This window comes from Natator depressus, chromosome 12 (genome assembly GCF_965152275.1).
Source record: "Natator depressus isolate rNatDep1 chromosome 12, rNatDep2.hap1, whole genome shotgun sequence".
NCBI classification, from domain to species: Eukaryota; Metazoa; Chordata; order Testudines; family Cheloniidae; genus Natator; species Natator depressus.
In genome coordinates this window covers 19,465,798-19,487,056 of record NC_134245.1, presented here as the reverse complement: position 1 = coordinate 19,487,056, position 21,259 = coordinate 19,465,798, and the positions used below count along the sequence as shown (strand labels likewise).

General features: G+C 41.6%; 1 protein-coding gene across 1 annotated transcript in view; it reads left to right on the top strand.

Annotated features, from left to right (window-relative positions):
• The window catches only part of GPT2 (glutamic--pyruvic transaminase 2), a 44,225-nt gene that overhangs the window by 2,714 nt on the left and 20,252 nt on the right, over window positions 1-21,259 (top strand). The window contains exons 2-3 of the mRNA XM_074968673.1: window positions 16,716-16,805; window positions 18,655-18,763. Coding sequence (XP_074824774.1) covers window positions 16,716-16,805; window positions 18,655-18,763 — 199 coding nt within the window. The remainder of the gene's footprint in view (window positions 1-16,715; window positions 16,806-18,654; window positions 18,764-21,259) is intronic.

Sequence of the window (21,259 nt, the reverse complement as noted above, 5' to 3'; positions counted from 1 at the left end):
CTGTAATGATAAATAATATATAATTTATACTGAGGTAAAGGAGAAAATCCCTGGAAATATTCATTTTTAGGAGGGGGGTCACGAGACTAGACATATGAGTGAAAGGGGTTCACAGATTGTTAAAGTTTGGGAACCACTGGCTTACAGCGACTACATTGGAGAGCTTACAGCAGCTCAGCTTCACCAAGGTAACCTCTCCAGTGTAGCCGTAGCCTTAGACTCACATTTTCTAAAATGGTCAGTGAGGTTGTGTGGCTCCATATTTATGTATTTTATTTATTTATTCATTCATTCATTCATTCATTTATTTTAAATGTGCCCAATGTGAGACCTTGGGCCTGTTTTTTGGAATGTTGAGCACCTACATTTGGGAGTTGTGGATCTTTAGCTTGTCTGAAGACTGGGCCCAGTGTGTCCCAAGTTAGGTACCAAAATCAGTCATAGCTTCTGAAAATATTGGCCTTGACACCTTGGCCTCAGATTCCTCATCTGTAGAATCCCTACTGATGTTAAAAAAACATTTTAGTGATTTAGGCATGGTTATTACTAGCAGTGTTTGATCAGGAAAGCTGTGGTGTAATGTGGACAGACTTTTATAATCTATAATATATATAATTCCAAACCTGAGGAAAAGTTATGAGTAGCTCAAAAGCTTATCCTTTCCTTGAGCAGAACTTGGTCTAATAAAAGATATTACCTCTGGTTTTGGTTTATGGAGGATCTTAGTGAGGGGCCTTGTGAAGACTGACTGGCAAATGTGTGTAGAAGAATACTATAGAAGGGCTAAATACAACAAATAATCACAGGTTTTGCCTCTCCACATTATGTGGTTCTCTTTTGTGGTTGTTGAGATGATGGATGATTTGGATTCAGAGAGGTTGAGTTTTGCACAAATGATTTTCTGTGTAATTCAGTAATGCTAAAAAGAAACTTTTCAAAAGCCCCTTTAAATGTAGGTTTCAGAGTAGCAGCCGTGTTAGTCTGTATTCGCAAAAAGAAAAGGAGTACTTGTGGCACCTTAGAGACTAACCAATTTATTTGAGCATAAGCTTTCGTGAGCTACAGCTCACTTCATCGGATGCATAAAAGTGGAAAATGCAGTGAGGATGTTTTTATACATACAGACCATGAAAAAATGGGTGTTTATCACTTCAAAAGGTTTTCTCCCCCCACCCCACTCCCTTTTTCAGTCAAGTCCTGGAGAGAGCTCTAAGGGAGGTCCTAAAACTATGGTCTTTTTTATTTGTTTTTTTAATTTCACACCTAAAGTGAAGGGATGATTTCTCTGCCTCTTATGCAGTTTGCTCCCTCTGTGCTATCCCTCCCATGCATTACATTCCAAAACATTTCTTGGGGATTGGCCTCTAAAACTCGCTTGCAGGATTCTCACCGTCACTCTGTCATACAATGGAACTTTGTGCGATCTCTGGTTTTAGGAACAAAATATAAACACTTCCAGCATATTCGGTGAGTGTATGTTTCTTTTGCTAACTAGTGTTGTCCCCTACCTTGATTATGGTTGGAAAAAGCCTTTTTATGTAACCTGGAAAACAAATGAATATATTTTCCCAGTTCTTCCATCCTTCTCTCTGTAAGCATATGCATCCATGATATACAAACTACCTGAGAGCTCCTTGTTAACATAAGAAAAAGTCACTGCTAATGGTTTTTATAAAATGTAATTTTCACCTGTTTGGTTTCTGCTTATGTGGCAGATTTTTCCATGTAAAAAACCAAGTTTTTTTCTTTCTCAAAACAGCACAATGGAATATTATCAATGAGCATCTGTATTTAGGTCCACATGACTATGCATCGGCTGAAGACAGATAAAGCAAACATAGTTTACTGAGCCAACTAGTGCCTAGTGGGAAGGGGAAGGAGCAGGATATGTGAAAAAGCTGAGTAAGTGTATCTGCAAAGAACGTTGTGATCCACCTAAATGTGCAAAAGCAGCTGCAGTCAACACTGTCCTCTCTTGCTGTTGTGCTCAAGTTGGTCACTTCTTTCCTTGAATCCTTAACAGCATTCTGAGAGGCACAATTATGCACTTTTAACATCTATTTCTTAAACAAACCCCCAGCTAGTAGAATGCTGTTCTGTACAAGCAGTGGGTGGCTTTTTATGAACAGAATGATAAAATCCAAGTACCATAATTTATAGTTGAAATATCTTATGTCATCAGCTGCCTACTCTAAGACTATATTTGGCTGTAGTGTCTTCAGTATGTGATTGGATGACTCTCAGTTCTGTTTCCTTTTCACAAAAAACACTGTGTGTGCTCTGGCCTTTTGCAAGTTTAGGGACATGGCTGAGAAGGAGCTTGGCTGATCCTCACTGCAGATAGAAGTGACGCTGATGGGTGGGGAGAAGAAGCTTGGAGGATGTGGCAGATGGAGTGTCTTCCCCTTCTCTCTGTGTTGAGAAGGGATGCCAACCCCTTGTCAGTGAGGTTCATACCCCCCAGGCACCTCCATATTAATGACAGGTTTCAGAGTAGCAGCCGTGGCACCTTAGAGACTAACAAATTTATTTGAGCATAAGCTTTCGTGAGCTACAGCTCACTTCATCGGATGCATGCAGTGGAAAATACAGTGGGGATATTTTAAATACACAGAGAAAATGAAATACACCACACACACTGTAATGAGAGTGATCAGGTAAGGTGAGCTATTACCAGCAGGAGAGAGAAAAGAAGCCTTTTGTAGTGATAATCAAGGTGGGCCATTTCCAGCAGTTGACAAGAACCTCTGAGGAACGGTGGGGGGGAATAAACATGGGGAAATAGTTTTACTTTGTGTAATGACACATCCACTCCCAGTCTTTATTCAAGCCTAAGTTAATTGTATCCAATTTGCAAATTAATTCCAATTCAGCAGTCTCTCCTTGGAGTCTGTTTTTAAAGTTGTTTTTTATTGAAGAATTGCAACTTTTAGGTCTGTAATCGAGTGACCAAAGAGATTGAAGTGTTCTCCGACTGGTTTTTGAATATTATAATTCCTGATGTCTGATTTGTGTCCATTTATTCTTTTACGTAGAGACTGTCCGGTTTGGCCAATGTACATGGCAGAGGGGCGTTGCTGGCACATATCACATTAGTAGATGTGCAGGTGAATGAGCCTCTGATAGTGTGGCTGATGTGATTAGGCCCTATGATGATGTCCCCTGAATAGATATGTGGACACAGTTGGCAACGGGCTTTGTTGCAAGGATAGGTTCCTGGGTTAGTGATTTTTTTGTGTGGTTGCTGGTGAGTATTTGCTTCAGGTTAGGGAACTGTCTGTAAGCAAGGACTGGCCTGTCTCCCAAGATCTGTGAGAGTGATGGGTCGTCCTTCAGGATAGGTTGTAGATCCTTGATGATGCGTTGGAGAGGTTTTAGTTGGGGGCTGAAAGTGATGGCTAGTGGCGTTCTGTTATTTTCTTTGTTGGGCCTGTCCTGTAGTAGGTAACTTCTGGGTACTCTTCTGGCTCTGTCAGTCAGTCCTATTAATGACTACTCCTCATTCTTAGGAAATGCATGTGTTCAGAGTTGGCTTTTTCCCCTCCCCATCTTCTTTTGCATAAGAGGTTGAAACTCTCTGTCTAATATAAACTGTGCCATAGTTATTAAGAAGTGACCAACAGTCTCATTAATTTTTTTCAGTCCAATTACATTTCATATTGGCATGTCAAGCTGAACACATTACCAAAGTATTAAATAAAAAGCCTCTCCCTCAGGCAGTCTGTCCTGGATAGGTGTCCACTGCATTTTGGGAGATTTAGCCTGGTGTCTTCTTCATTTTATTGTACTTTTCTGACATGGTGGCCAGTAATGTCCTATTCACTTTGCAGTATCATTCTTTCATTTCAGGGTTACACACAGTTTTTCCTCCTCACTTCTTGACTGAAGAGGTTTTGATTATTTTTGATCATTTAAGAGAATGTGTTTTTTCTTGAACTCCCTCCTATTTTGGACATTGGAGTGCGCTTATTTTTTTTTTAAGTTTCTCTTGCAATGTAATGTATGTGGGTCTAATCCTGAAGACCACTTTGAAATTCCAGCTAGAATAGAATAAGATTGCTTGCTTAGTTGTGCAGGTGGAGCACATTGTATGTGAACTGCATGGATTTCACTGGATTCCAGCTTACACCAATGTGAAAAAAAATCAAGTTTTTAATCTGTAGGTAATGGGCTGGCTGAAATGTTAATTTGGTTTTTGACTAAATGAAAATATATAAAATTTTTTGCAAAAAGTGTCAGCTTTCTGCAAAAGATTTTTACTTTTGTTGAAAAACCAAACACCCCCAAAACTTTGGCTGAAAACTGATTTTTTTTATTGGGAGATGCCACCAGTTTTCTATTGTTTGGGCTCCCCAGCTGGGCTGTGTCTCCCATGATGCACCATGGTGGCTTAGCAAGCAGGAGAAGACTGTGTTGCATCATGGGAAATGTGGTCCAGCCAGGAGGACTGGGCCATTGAGAAGAGGTGGGCCATGAGGCACATGAAATGGAGCTCTCATGAGACATTGCAGTGGTATTTTCAAATAGAAATTTTTCAGATTTTGACCAAAATTTTCCGCAGGAAAAACGTCACTTTCTGACCAACTGCAAGATAAAATTTCCATGCTTTGGGTCACGGCTACCATGTAGACCCTTTCCGTATTTGAGCACCATTGTGATAGTGAGAGTAACTCTGCTACTTCTGGTAGTAGTCCCTTTGGTAGGAGTAGGTTTGAATTTCAGAAGGGCTCGAGGCAGTGTGCTTTCAGGGGAGGGCCTTCAACATCTACAATTTGCTTCTCCCAACTGCTAGAAATTGCTGACTTTCGAGGCCTGGTGCAAAGTTCATCTCCTCACTTTGACTTTTTCCAAGGAGAAGACTAAGCAGCACATGGTGGTGGTATAGTGATTGGAAGAGGCAGGGTAGGGGGATTCTGTTTTGTTGACCCTTTTTAGTGCTGAGTTGGAAATGGATTTTTTAAAATAAGATATATGATGGTCATATTTTTAAATTAAAAATTAAACAGAATATATTGAAGAGCAAAATATTTGTTGTAGAAATGCATGCTCATTGTTGACCTCTCCTACTTTTCAAATCAACACATTCTTGGAATGGAATTTTCTTTGATCTATTGTTACAAAAATTAATTTAATACAAATCACCATTGTATTCTGAGGGATTGAGCTCAAAATACTCCCAGTGCTGAGATAGTTTCATCACTGCCACCATCCCAGAACTCTTATTTGCAATATATGTAGGAAGCATTTTCAGACCAGGGTGAGTAAAGTTCATCCCGTTGAACTCCACAATAGGGTCTGCAGTCACTCACCTTTAAGGAAACAGCGGTGTCCCATCTTATTCTAAGCACCCAGTGCAATGTACTCCATTTTAATGCTGTTTTATTGCCACCTCCCAGCAATCGCCAGTGTGTGTCCCCCAGCCTCAAATACATTCCCCCTAGTTTAGACAAAGTTTCAGTGCCCCTTTTCAGAGTAACAACCGTGTTAGTCTGTATTCGCAAAAAGAAAAGGAGTACTTGTGGCACCTTAGAGACTAACCAATTTATTTGAGCGTAAGCTTTCGTGAGCTACAGCTCACTTCATCGGATGCATACTGTGGAAAATACAGAAGATGTTTTTATACACACAAACCATGAAAAAATGGGTGTTTATCACTACAAAAGGTTTTCTCTCCTCCCACCCCACTCTCCTGCTGGTAATAGCTTATCTAAAGTGATCACTCTCCTTACAATGTGTATGATGATCAAGGTGGGCCATTTCCAGCACAAATCCAGGTTTTCTCCCCACCCTCCCCAACAAACCCAAATATTCATTAAAAATGTTATTTCAGTTCAGGAATTAAGTACCTTCCTTCCCTCCCTCATGTCATTCATTGATTTTTTTCTCATGAATTCACCATCTTGCTATTTGTTTAAACCCCAACTTTTCTCTTATTCTAGCTACTGAAATGTGAGGTATTGTACCTAAGCCTATGTACATTGGTTTTCAGAATGAGGAAATGGGATTTTTACCACTAACCCAACATCACTGGTGTTCTGTTAATTGTGCGAAAGCAGTAACATTTTAGTGCCTAACCAATTAAAAACATTTCAAGTCATAATCTCTTGAGTCCACAGAACATGTTCCTTTTGATTTTATAATTTTGAAGAGTGATTATGACAAAACTCCAGATTTCATCTCTATTGTGCCTTAATGATGATGTATCAAAGGGGCTGAAGAAAAAATATTCTGTCTTTTTAATGATTGAATAGATATCACTTGCAACCTTTCTTCTTCCCCCCCTCCCATTCCAAATCATGCTTGATCAACAACAAAGCTTTGGGATGGGGACTACATGGCTCAAGAGATTGGTAATGGGTCCTAAAGCTTTTCATCTGTGGGATGCTGGTTTGGGTTGGTAGTGACTGTAAGTGGCTGCCTTCTGATTGCTGCTTATTGGCTAATATGATATAGGAGGGATTGAGCAAGTCCATATCCCAGTAAACATGTGTCCTCGTCACAAAAAACACCAACCTCTTTGACACTAACTGGTAGGCCAGGGGTGGGGAAACCCTTGCCAGCATTATGCATCTGGCCTGCAGATTCATTTTGTCCGGCTCGCAGCAAGTCTCCGCGCCGCAAGCCTGAAGCCTCGGTGTCCCCCCCTCCCCCCTACAGGCTGGAGCCACAAGCACCAGCTCGCCAGCATGTCTCTGCAGCCCCTAGGTGGAGGGGCGATCAGGGAAGCTCCGTATGCCGCCCCCACTGCCAGCTACGCAGCTCCCATTACCCAGGAACCGTGGCCAGAGGGAGCTGTGGGCGTGGCGCACACGGGCAGCGTGCACCGCGCAGAGCCGCCTGGCCCCTCTGCCTAGCGGCCGGACATGCCGGCCGCTTCCGGGAGCAGCACAGAGCCAGGGCAGGCATGGAGCCTGCCTTAGCCCCACTGCACTGCTGACTGGGAGCTGCCTGAGGTAAGCACTGCCCAGCCAGAGCCTGCACCCCAAACTCCCTCCTGCAGGTCTGAACCCCCTCCCACATCCTAACTCCCTCCCAGAGTCCGCGCTCCCTTCCACACGCCAACCCCCTGCTATAGCCCTGAGCCCGCTCCTGCACCCCAAACCCCTCATCCCCAGCCCCACTCCAGAGCCCTCACCCCCAGCTGGAGCCTTCAGCCCCTCCCTTACCCCAACTCCCTGCCCCAGCCCGGAGCCCCCTCCCATACCCCAACTCCTCATTTTTGGCCCCACCCCAGAGCCTAAGGGGAAGCCCTGAACCTCCATGACCCGCCCGCAGGGCTGGAGCTGGAAGCACCTGCTTGCCCTGCTGCAGGGGGAAGCCCCAAGCCTCTGCCCGCTGTGTGGCTCCCGACTGATTTTTTTTTTTTCTGTGGGTCAATGGCCCCTGGTAGAAAAAAGATTCCCCACCCCTATGGTAGGTAAAGAACTGAGTGGGCCTGGAGATTGAAGTATGTTTGAGGGGTAAGAGCTACAGCTCAGAATTGAAACGTGCAATCTGACAGTAGTAGCTTCTAAAGTGAAACTGTCAAATTAAGTCACACGTTGTATACAAATGGTTCTTTATTCAGTTCTCAGTAACAACTTATATTGGTTCAAGTGAAAAAATTTATATTCATTTTACTCTTCACTATTTAAGCCATTGGTTTACTTTCTGCACTTAACTCTGTTTGGACAATGGCAGTAATGAAATCACTTTGACTTTAATAGTCCTAATTTCAGGTTTCATGTGCTGTAATGTTTGGGTTAAAAGTACTGGGGTGAATGTTTGTTTGGTAACTCCTTTTCTTTTTTCCTTTTGAGGTTTTTAAATTGCATGGAAACATCTCTTCTGACTTACTAGCCTAATTTAAGGCTAAATGTGGGTTGACAGTGTCCTGGAGCTGTGGAAAGGTACAACAACAAACAGTTTAGACACTGACATGCAGATATATGATTTGACATTCAGAAAAAACCACAAATGAAATGAATTATTGATCACACTCAAACACAGGATGGCTAATTTAATATGAAAATTGATGTTTAGCCTAATATGTCCTGAGCAGGGGGAGAAAGCGATAGAGAAACCTCTCCCGGAGATAGCTGTTGACCTCATCAAGACAGTCAGAACTGTTCTTCCTCATTTGCCTGCACATGTTATGTAAAAGGAAGATACAGTAGTGCAGTGGTCTCCAACCTTTTTACGCCCACTTTTTGAATTTAAGGGCAACCCAGGATCTACCCAGCTCACTCCATCTCCCCCCCGCCCCGTTACTCACTCTCCCCCACCGTCACTTACTTTCACTGGGCTGGGACAGGGGTTGGGGTGCAGGAGGGGATTTGGGGTGCTGGTTCTGGGAGGGGGGTCAGGGCTGGGGCAGGGGCTTAGGGTGCAAGAGGGGAGTGAGGGGTGCAAGCTCTGGGAGGTGGTTTGGGTGCAAGAGGGGGCTCCGAGCTGGGGCAGAGCGTTGGGAGCCAGGAGGGGGTGCAGGGTGCTGGCTCTGGGAGGGGGTTCAGGGCTGGGGCAAGGGGTTGGGGTGCAGGAGGGGACTGCAGGCTGGGGCGGAGTGTTGGGAGCCAGGAGGGGGTTTGGGGTACTGGCTCTGGGAGGGGATCAGGGCTGGGGGTTGGGGTGCAGCTCCCGCTGGCCGGCACTTACCTTGGTCGGCGGCGCAGCGAGGCTAAGGCAGGCTTCCTGCCTGCCCTGGCCCCATGCCACTCCTGGAAGGGGCTAATGCACCCTTGCAGTCCCTGCGGGGGCAGGGTGCACATGGCTCTGCACACTATCCTTCTCTGCAGATACCACCCCCAAAGCGCCCATTGGCCACAGTTCCTCGTTCCCAGCCTGCGGGAGCAGTGCTTGCAGGCAGGAGCAGTGTGCGGAGACCCCTGCTCCCTCCCACTCCCGGGGCTGTGCGGCCATGCTCTCCGCTTCTGAGAGCGGCGTGGGGCTGTGGAAGGCAGGAAGATTGCAGTTTTCTGGGAGAGTCCCCGGGATTTACCAGTCGATCAAGATTGATGGGTTGTTGACCACTGGAGTAGTGAAATCTTGCTTTCTGTAACACTGGTGCAAACTGATGCAGATTAGGATGAGAAAGTTGAATCGTTTTATGATTTTGGCAAATGTTACTTTTTTGATGTTTTTCTGCATAAAATCACATTGTGAACAAAGAGAATGTTATGTGATATGCCGTTAGTTTTACAATTTGCACAGAGACCTTATTTCCGCTGCTTTGATAGTTAAATGGAAAAACGTTCTTCAGAAGAACATGCAACTTTTAAAAATGTTCCCCAAACTTCTAATTTATTTTTCCAGGGTAATTACACCGTGCCCTGATAAACACTGCTATATGTGTTCAGCAGAATGCAATCCACAAGACACGATAATTCAGTCTTCTCATGAAACATAATGGCAAAATCTTTTCCAAGTTATTCCACTATAATTTAGGAGTTTCTTTAATGGAAGGCCTAATCACGTGTCCTGAGTATTATGTAATTCCTTTATTTAAAAAATGTTATAATTAAATCTTACATATTTTTTTTTATTTTCATAGACATTCCTCTGACTGGAATCTCGCTGGTACATTTAAATAAAAATAATCATCTTTTGCAACATACTCCTGTTGTTTGTAGCGTAGCCACTGGCTTTTAGTACCACCAATTACCTCATCCTACTCCAGGGGACATTAAAGCTCAGCACTGCTATTTCAAGTCAGAATCCAGACTCCTCATTCTCTTTCCCCATCAATTACAGTTTTTGTCAGCTTGAATTACACATGGATAACACAAACTCAAAGCCATGCTCTGTGGTAAGCAGGTCAGGTTTTTTTGCTTTTGAGAGCTGGTTTAATAACAGAAGATTAGAATGCTAATTCAGGCCTTGAAGTTCCTATTAGTTAGGTGCCCAAGGGTGGTGCTTTTTAGGTCTTTTTTTTAAATACTTGGCCTCTGGGGTACCCAGCTCAGTCGTGGTGAAAATTTTTTGTCTTCTCTTCCCATTAGTTATGTAGCCTTCTCTTATTTGTGCAATCCACAACACAGACAGGCCTGGTTTATGTAAGGAATTAAAAAAAGAAATGGTTCTCTAATGTGGCACAGCTAGAGAGCTGAGACCTGTGAGAGGAGCGAGGAAGAGATGGTGATGAAGGTGAAACAGTGAGAGAGACAAGAATGGGCAAAGACTGAAAATAAGAAGCATTTGCTGATCTGGCTTCTTAAAGGGATAGTGGGGATTTCAATAAAAGGAGGAGTGCTGCAGTGGTAGAAGAGGCAAACTGAACCTATTCCAAAGGAGATGACCCACAGACTGGGGAAAGGGAATGTTAATGGGGATGATGGAACCTTTTGTTTCCAGGTTGCCTGATGAAATCCAGCCCAAGAAGGTAGCAACTGAAAGTTATTGCCTATCATAACTTCAGTCCAGTTCCAGTCAAAACCCACCATCCCTGCAATTATCCCTCTTGTTGACAATCTCAGCAGAAGGGCTAAAGAGCAAGCCTTTCATCCCCAGATTTGAGGTGAAGCACTTGGACACTTGCACAACAGCTTATTGTGTTCACTGGTTCTTAATCTCCCCTTCACCCGCCTCTTCTCCCCCTCCCCTAAAATACCTCTTCAGTATACAGAGCTGTCAATGCAGCTTCTATTTCAAGACCCAGACTTGCACAACTTCTGGCCCTGTCTTCATTTAAAAAAAAAAAAAGGCGGGGGGGGACTTAGAAGGAGAAATGGAAAAAATTACAGTTGTGTTATGCATAAATTTATTCCTGTTTCCTACATTCTTCTGAAAGGTTTCCACAGCTAACTGTTAACTCCAGAATGAGGAAAGGTGAGGGCATGTGTGGCAGACGGGGTTCCAAGGAATTGATGTTTTTTGTTGGTTAACTAACTAGGGCTCTCTCTTTACTGCTAAAGAAAGGTAGGATTTTACTGTTAGATAACTAGTGTGCATTAGCCATCCAACTGAAAAATCACAGTGGAGACAAGGCACTGTAGTTTTACCATGAAGTAAGTTAGGCGAGGTCAGTCATTGTTGGGGGGGGGGGGGTATAGTGTTGAGCTTGCCTAGCTACCTCATGGTAAAAACTTCAGGTATCTTGTCTCTACTGGGATTTACAGTGAGATACTTACTGTGCTTTTAAAAAACCACAAACCAACTCCCCCATACACTTTTTGGCAGGGAAGTTAGCCTAGATTTAAGGAGCAGGTAATATATTTACTTTTCTGCGATTCAGACGCTAACTGCTATGAGGTTGGCTAGACCCCATTAAACTAATCTCTTCCCCTCCCTCCTGTGACAGGTTAACCTGGGAGCTCCGCCTTATGTGAGGAAAGGCTAGTCTCTTGCACTTCACTAGATGAAGAAGTGGCTTCTGTAGGCCTCCTTTTTTAAAAAAAAAAAAAAAAGAAAAGCAACCAAGGAATGCTGTAGCATTCATGGATGAAAAGTGAGAAGATGGAGGGGTCTCTAGCTGCATGGCTTGTTTGTGTTGGTCATTTGTCTTGTTTGTCAAGATGTTTCTGACAGTTTTGTTAATATATGGCTGGGGAACTCTCATGTGGTCCCTTTGAAATGTGTTTTACAGCTCAGAACAAGCATAATATAGTGTCTTACTCTAAGGCAAAATTCCACCTCTTACACAGTGAACCAAATCCAGCCTCGTTGTAAGCAAGAGCAACTGCCATTACTGTCAGTAGGAATTTTGGCTACATTTTCCAGAGCTGATTTTGACCATTTCTTTGAGCCTTTTTATTTGTAATTTTAAACTTAAAATCAAATGAAGATGGTCTTTGTTCTCCGTGGACCTCCAGCTTATTTGAAGAAAGCAACATATTACCAATCCATTATTTTATTAGTCAGAAATGATACTTGATGCTGAGGAGCAGCAATGGATGTAATCCAGATTCAGTAAAACTGCTGAACCCTAAAAATCAGATTTTGAATTATGAAGGATCTGTAATTCATTCCAAGCACTTCTCCTGTCAGCATTAAACCCAGAAGGCTCTGTCTTGACAAGCAAAAAGGTTGTGTCTTTTAAATTGTGTTGACTTAAAATTTTGACAAATGTATTCTCTGAGTCTATTGAATCAGGATAAGTTAAGACCTTCAGCTGCATCTTCGCTCTCTACCTGCTCCATTTCAAAGGAAGCTTGAATGTTATCGTTTTCCTGTCTCTGAATGGCATCATCTGCAGTAACAGAAATCGACTAAGATCTTAAGGATTCACATGCCCATGGGGACCATTATTACCTTCACCACATTTAGTCTCTATTCTAATACCCACTGGCTTCTTGATAAAGAAATGTAACTGTAACAGTCCCGTTCATAACACTTGATGCAGACAAAAGAAGACAGTCGCATTGCCTGGTCCTACAAACCAATGCACTTAAAGCTTTATTTTCTATTCTTTTTATCCTTTTAAAGAGAGCTCTGATTACAAGCTAGTGTTCAAGTGCTTTCCTTCTATTCTCATAATGGATTCAATTCCTCATAGGAGAAGTATGGCTAGAAAAAGTAGCCAGCTGTTTAGATTTCACAGATCAAGCATTTTAAATGCTAGTGTTTTTACTATTAACATTTACATTAGTTAACACCTAAAATCTCCAATCCTAGTGTCTCTGCAAACACATAATATAGTACGACACATTTTCTAGCCATTGAGCTTGCAGTCTAATGAGACAAGACACAAACGTTAATTAGGCAGACAGTGCATAAACAAATAGTCAAAAGAACTAAACTTGTTTACATTTTTTCCCTGTTTTTTATTTTCCTCAAGTCATCCTGCTTCCCCTCCCTTCTCTCTCTCCTGTTTGGGTACCCCAGCCAACCTGCTCCACCACTGATGACCCCAAAGGCTCTCCTTTCATCCTGCCCATCTCAGAGATGTAGTTTCAGGTCCAGTCTGGAGAGGAAGAAGGCGGGTGTGGGGGGAAATAAGTTACAGAATGGCCAGAAATATATAAAAGCCTTGTGGAGGATCTCTAGGGTAGATAGAGGCATTATGGTCTCCATTGCATCATCTGTTGACATTTCCTGACTGGCTTCTCTTTCCCCATGGCCCGCCAGCAGGTTCTATAACTATTCTTTTACCTGAGATAATATTATGGGGCGGGTGTGTAAGACTTTTGTTGCTTTTGGGCAGGGTGAGTAATGCATGTGATTATGTGCAATTTAAGATTTTTATCTTTCCACAAAGCTGTGTTCTGGTGTGTTGGACTGCTTGTCTCTGGTCATTTGCAGTATGCCCCTGCAAACAAAGCTGTCATAGAATCAAAACTCTCTGAACCCAAAGGCTCAGTCTACAGTGGGGCTTTCAGCTGAGTTATAACACTGCTTTATGAGACCTGTTTAAAGTTGGCTGTGGCTGAGCTGATTATGACCTCATGCTTCACTGCTTATTCAGACAAAACTGTTAGAGTAAGAAGTATGTGGTTGGGCTCATGATTGAGCTGGCTAGTGTGGACAGGGGCCTGATGGACGTGAAATCCATTTTAAAAGTGTATTGTAGGCTTGGTGTCTACCAAGGCCACCATTTAAACTTGATTTCACCATAGTTTAGCCCTGTCAACAGAAGCTGGATCAAACTTTATCTAAAACCCAGTTGGGCCATAATAGAATCTAGCAATTAACTATTGCTAAATTCTGTTTGTTTCGTAGTGCAGGAAAGGTTCTCTTTAACTTCTAGGCATTGTTGGCAGCATGGTTCTTTAAACTTGGGTCAATACCTGTGTAGACTAGGCCTAAAAATACTTGTAAAATATTTCTAAACTCTTCCTAAACTGGCATGTAATGACTTCAAATATGTGCTTTAAAATATATTTATTTTACTAGAGTTTGTTACTCATTATGCAAGTGTAACACTATGGAGGTTCACCCAAACCAGTAAGAGGTTTTGTCACCACCTGCTGTGTGACCCAGAGTCCTTGTGTGCCTGCAGCATTGGCTCAGAGCCCTGATACCATGCTCCCAGCACAATGGCCTCAACCTGGCTTCCACCAGCCTGATTACTCCTTAGGGTGAGACCAACCGCCTTTCCAGTCTTGATCTCCCCTAAACCATCTCCCCTGTAGCGTCCAGTCTCTCTTACTGGACCCTCACAGAAGTTAACTTTACTGCCTCCACAGAGACAGATCATACAGCCTGTTAATTTAGCTGAGAACTTCGTCTTTCAGTTTGATACAGAACTGAGATGATTTTGTAATAAAACAAGAATATGTTTATTAACAAAGAACAGATATTTATGTGATAAGCAGGGATCCTAGTTTTCTATGATAAAAAACCCCCAAATTCTCCAATAGAAAAACATAAAAATCTGTGTTTTTCTGCAATTAAAATAAAACGCTGAACTTTAGTTTCCCTAGCCACAATATATGTAGGTATCAGTAGAACAAAATGTTTTATTGTTATATTTACAATTTTTAAGCAAGTTCGAAGCCTACCACCAATGTGAAATTTGTCCTTACCAAACTCAGTGACATGGTCTTATGGGGTGATTTTTTTTTTTTTTTTAACATTTTCGGCATCTTTTCATAACTTCAGTTACAATTACAACAGTAACGGAGGCTGAAGTGAAAAATGAGTTGCATTAAAACACGAATCCCTATACGCCATTGAATAACCACTGTACGCCGGAAGTGGTTTATTGGAGTATGTTTAGCTATGTAAATTTAAAGCACAATCAAAATCGACCACAAGAGGGGGAGGTAACGCCCATTGTATAAGTGACACTGGAACTTTCAGTAAAATTTAGTTAATATATGTTTTTATTTTTTTCACAAAATGTAAAAACTAAAGATTCTCTGTAAAAATGCAAATTCCTTGTTTTTTCCATCGCAAACGGATTTCTAGGATCCCTGGTGATAAGTAAGAATAAAAGACATAGATATGGTTAAAAGTAAAACAAAAGAAAACATGCTTTCTAGTGACTAAAAACTTAACTTCAGCACGTTGCAGTCTTTGTCTAAGCAGGTTTCTCAGTTCCAGATACTCTGGGTTTTCAGGCCAAGAGGATCCACTTTTCATTAGCTCAATGGGAACTACTTTGTCCCCTAGACCAGTGGTTCCCAAACTTTGACAACCTGTGAATCCCTTTCAGTAAAATGTTAAGTCTCACAAACCCCCTCCTAAAAATGAATATTTCCAGGGACTTTCTCCTTTACCTCTATATAAATTATAAAAGCAGTGATCTTGGAAATATAAAATTTGTTTTTATGACATGCTTATTACACGCTATTTATTATTAATTATTTTTTATCGTTACAGTATTTTTATTACATTATGAAAATGGCAACACTCTTCCAAGATCTCACTTTCGTAGCTTGTATCACTTTGAATAAGCCTGTTATCAGACAAGGCTCCTATGTTTCATCAAGGAGTATCAGATGTGAAATAGCATGGTGGTATTTAAGAAGCCAACTCATAAAGAGTTCCTCCTACACAAGCATTCAGGTCTTGAGCAGTCCAGGCAAAGAATGCACTTTACAGCAATGCTTAAACTTGTTCTTCATAATAATTTTAAAAAACAATATTAGCTGCCTATTTAATTTTAAAAACAGCAAAAGATATCCACCTCCCTTTCCATTTCTTATAAGGAGTCTTAAAGTTTAAATCTCCTCAGTGTGAGAGATATGCTTGCTTTGATCTGCTTAGCTCTTGGAAGTCCAGGGCTGCTGGCCCTGTGCTCCCTAGGGATAGCTCTGTCCACCGTTAGGGAATTTTTCCCCGAGAACCCCCTATAACATTTCACGAACCCCCGTTTGGGAACCACTGCCCTAGACGATAGATGCTAACATGGCTCTTTGCCTTTGTTTATACTTCCCAAAGTCTACTGTCTCCGTTTCAAGAGCCAGGAAGTTTTTCTAGGGGTGCAGGCTCCATCTTCAATCATGATTATTAAAATGTTTTTTCCTGCTCGTTTAGCTCTATGACTTTGTTTGCCTTCTATGCAAATGTATCTTTCATTGTCCTCTGAGGTATTACCTGGCTCAGTTTACTTTGTAGACACAGGAAAAGAGGCAAAATAACATTCCTTTGTCTAGGACAGGCAGGGCTTATGCATTGCTTGCAGAGTATCTTTAAAAAAAATTTTCAGCATACATTTATAATTCTTTATACATCACCTGTACATATATTACATGATAATACTAATGACCTGCATGTTACTGGTTTGTGTATTATACATTACGCAACACTTTTATGACAATAAGGTGTTGATTCAATGAATGTGCTCAGCCTAATGGGAGTTGTGGTATGGTGTGCCCTCTGCCAGTTAGTATTGAAGGGCAACTAGGGTCACAGCAGGATAGGGACATCGTTCCTTAACTAAGCACAACCACTGTTCTAGCTTAATAATAATAACAACAATTAATAAACAATAATAATTATTAGTATTAGCGGGGAAAGAGGGAAAATTTTTCCAAGGACATCAAAGTGCACCTTTTTTCTTTGAGTCTGTGCCCAGAATTACACACACATATAATTCAAATCCATCTTTTGTATTGCAAATGTGTGGGTAAAACTAGAGGCCGTGCTTTGAAAATGTGTCCTGTTTTTCTTTTGTAAGGTGCTTTGAGATCTGTTGATGAAAAATGCAGTGAAAAAGTTAGATATTACTAATTATTGTTATTGTATTATAATAAATAAGAAATAAATAAGCTATACCAGTTAAGTGGTAAAATAAATGATAGAAAAACTTGGTGTACTTTAGAATTAACAGCGCATTGTGAATTGTCTCACTTCAGGGAATCAAAAAGCCTTTTACTGAGGTCATTAAGGCCAACATTGGTGATGCACATGCAATGGGACAACAGCCCATCACTTTCCTTCGTCAGGTAATAATTTTATAAAATAATATTGCTTCTAATTCTGTTTCCTCTATAGAACATCACAAAATTTCAGACACCGTGATTTGCTAGAAAAATTTCTTGTAGCTAGACATTTGATTTCCCCCAATATGACTGTAATGCACACCTACTCAATTGTTTTTTCACTATGTTACCAGTTGTGCTTTATAGCCTATGCATGTTGCATGCTTAATTGTTTGTTTGCTTGTGTGAATGGACGTTACTTCCATACATACAAGGGATGTGACACATGGAGCTACCAGTTCAGCTTTTCCAGTAGTGCCTCTACCATCAAAACTCCAATAGTTTGCCTTCTAGTAGTCCCCACTGTGGCCCTCTTTTGCATGTGTCCCTCTACAGTATTCTCCCTTCTTTATGCCCCTGAAATGTCCACCTCCTGGCCCTTTGCTCACATCCTCTTCCAGCAAACCAGTTACTGGTAATATAGGTAAGGAAAAAATAGACTGTTTTTAATCCAACAGTGTCCTTTTAGGGCCTGACTTTTCAAAGGTGTGGACAAACAGTTGTACACACTCAATTGCATGTGCCTGATTTGTGTGTTCAAATACCACTTCTGAGCCTGCTGACCAAGTATTTGCATATGCATGTGGGGAGTTAAATGCATAGCAGACCTCTGTTCACAAATAGTCAATCTGAGTGTGCACAAGAGGTATTTGCATGCATAAATTGGGTTGCAGGCATCTTTTAAGGACCTTAATATCTTAACATCTCTGGGCTAGTTTTGAAGAATGTGTTTAGCATCCAGGCATGAGTTCTGTTGTGTTGCAGGCATCTTTTAAGGACCTTAATATCTTAACATCTCTGGGCTAGTTTTGAAGAATGTGTTTAGCATCCAGGTATGAGTTCTATTGTGGAAACTATACCAAAACAAGAACAACTAAAGACTTGTAGCTACAAGTACATTTTCAGTGAACATCTTGTGCAATTATGCATGTAAAATCTTCAAATTGCATTTTATTTATTAATATTATGGCATCACTCAAAGGTCCCAATCAGGATTGGGGCCACATTGTACTGGGCGCTGTACAAACACAGATGATAAAAACAGTGCAGCTCACCATGTGATATACATACATGCATTAATTCTGCTACCATCACTGACCAGCCAGGATACTATGGCCCATCCATGTCATCCTGGTGAATGCATGCAAAATGAGGCAGAGATTGAGACAAATGAAAGCTGCTCTCAGTAGGGACCTCTTGATTTCCCTCACTGGCTTAAATTTCTTCATCATAGTTTATTTCCTTTAGAGCATGGTTCCACTTCTACCTTCTGTTCTCCCTTCATTTCTTATTTAAATTAAAGACTGCAAAAGTTATTTCAGAGAAGTATGACTAGGGCTGGGACTCGGGAGACCAGGGTTCATTTCCCACTTCTTCCATAGACTTCCTGAGTGATCTTGGGCAAGTCCTCTTATCCTCATCTGTAAAATGGTGCTAGAAATAACTATTCCTTTAGCCCTTTTTCTGTTGAGATTGTACATTTTTCAGGGCAGGAATGATCCCTTACTATATGATTGTACAGTGCTTAGCCCAGTGGGGCCCCAATCTCAATCAACTGTAATACAAATAAGGAAAAAGGAATTTGCTGCTCTTAGCATTATTAATTAGGTTCCAAACTCTGATGACAAATATGTACACTTTTTATGTGTTTTGGGCGTGGGGGGGGATTTATTTTTCATTGGCTTGAGACCTAATCTATTGATATCCTTCACCTCAAAGGAGCTAACTTTCATTTTAACAACTTAAACATAACCAGTGCCATTGAGCAACTGATAGCAATAGTCAGTTTACAAAGTTTTTCTTGGTACTGTAGGTGGTTGCACTTTGTACATACCCAAACCTGTTGGACAGCCCAAGCTTCCCAGAAGACTCAAAGAAGAGAGCGAGACGGATCTTGCAGGGGTGTGGAGGGAATAGCTTAGGTAAGATTTTTATCTAGCCTCATTTGTTTTTAATTATAGTCTGTTATTTTCTGTTTTAATATCTTAAGCTTGTGTAGTGATGGGCCTTTTAGAAAGGATGTAATTAGATGAACTTGGGTGGGGAGGAAGTGGCCCAAGAATCGTGAACGTGGAGTGTTTACAAGACTCTCTACTAACAAGATGGGGTTGATGCAGAAGATGGTAGGCAACCACTGGTGCATAGGCACCGACTTCTACTGTTCCCGGTGGGTGCTCGTCTCTGCCCCTGCCTGCCTCTTTTCCGCCTCTTCCCCTGAGCGTGCCGCGTCCCCGCTCCTCCCCCCTCCCTCCTGAAAAGTCCTAAGTGCCACCAAACAGCTGTTTGGTGGCGGGAAGCACTGGGAGGTAGGCAGAGGAGCAGGGATGCAGCACACTCAGGGAGGGAGGAGGAGGTGGGGCAGGGGGTGAGAGGAGCTTGGCTGCTCATGGGTTCAGAGCACCCACTAATTTTTTCCCCGTGGGTGCTCCAGCCCCAGAGCAGCCACAGAGTCGGCGCCTGTGCATTGGTGCATGCTGTTGAGAGGTCAAGCAGTAAGCAGACTTCTCAGCAAGATGGTTATTGTATACACATTTCTGGATAACCCATTATCATAGTATATGGGCACTCAGAAAAATGACCCAAATTCTGTTCATTTGTCTAAGGCAGAGGTTCCCAAACTGTGGGCTGTGGCCCCAAGGTGGGCCACCAGTGCAACTGCATTCTCCAGTCAAACTGTTTGGTTTCAAAGATCTTGAAGCATTTCTTTGAGTGCACATTGCTAGGGCTTTCTATCATTATGATTTTTTACATTAAAATGAAAAGGAAAAGTACATACTTTATTTACAGTGTTATAGTTTATATGAATGTAATAATTAGTAATTTTCCTCAAGAGGTGTTAATAGTGAGGCGCAGTGCCTACTGGAAAAACATTCCTTTACCTACTGGAAAAATGTTTGGGAACCCCTGGTCTAAGGTATATAAATTGCACATACACCTGGTTGTAAAATGTATTCTACCATTGTCCTTGTAGTCATTCTAGTGACAGCTGAAATCAACCCTGTTTACAAGACAAAATAACCCTAAAAGAACATGTTGAAGCTCCAAAACTGTTGTCTTGAGCCTTGTGTCCCTCCCAAAGGCCCATGTGTGTATTTAGAAATAAATAAAAACAACTTGGGCTGTCGATTAATCGCAGTTAATTCCCACAATTAACTCAAAAAAATTAATCACACTGTTAAACAATAGAATACCAATTGAAGTTTATTAAATATTTGTGGATGTTTTTCTACATTTTCAAATATATGGATTTCTATTACAACACAGAATACATAGTGTACAGTGCTCACTTTTATTATTTTTGATTACAAATACTTGCACTGTAAAAATGATAAACAAAAGAAATAGTATTTTTCAATTCACCTCATACAAGTACTGTAGTGAAAGTGTAACCTATAAATATAGAATTTTTTGGTTACATAACTGCACTCAAAAACAGAACAATGTAAAACTTTAGAGCCTGCAAGTCCACTCAGTCCTACTTCTTGTTCAGGCAATCGCTGAGACAAACAAGTTTCTTTACATTTACAGGAGATAATGCTGCCTGCTTCTTAGTTACAATGTCACCTGAAAGTGAGAATAGGCGTTCGCATGGCACTTTTGTAGCCAGCGTTGCAAAGTATTTACATGCCAGATATGCGAAACATTCGCATGCCCCTTCATGCTTCGGACAACATTCCAGAGGACATGCTTCCATGCTGATGATGCTTGTTTTAAAAAAAAAAATGCGTTAATTAAATTTGTGACCGAACTCCTTGGGGGAGAATTGCATGCATGTCTCCTGTTCTGTTTTACCTGCATTCTGCCGTATATAGCAGTCTCGGATGATGACCCAGCAGCACATGTTCGTTTTAAGAACACTTTCACAGTAGATTTGATAAAACGCAAAGAAGGTACCAATGTGAGATGTCTAAAAATAGCTACAGCACTCGACCCAAGGTTTAAGAATCTGAAGAGCCATCCAAAATCTGAGGGACGACGTGTGGAGCGTGCTTTCGGAAGTCTTAAAAGAGCAACACTCTGATGCAGAAACTACAGAACCCAAACCACCAAAATGGAAAATCAACCTCCTTCTGGTGGCATCCGACTCAGATGATGAAAATGAACATGCGTCGGTCTCCTCTTCTTTGGATCATTATTGAGCAGAACGCGTCATCAGCATGGACCCATGTCCTCTGGAATGGGTGTTGAAGCAGGAAGGGACATATGAATGTTTAGTGCATCTGGCACATAAATATCTTGTGACACCAGCTACCACCATGCAATGCGAATGCCTGTTCTTACTTTCAGGTGACATTGGTTACAATTGACAGGAGATAATGGCCGCTTCTTGTTTACAAACTTTTTGTCTGAGCAATGGCTGAAGTAAGACTGTGTGGATTGGTAGGCTCTAAAGTTTTACATTGTATTATTTTTGAATG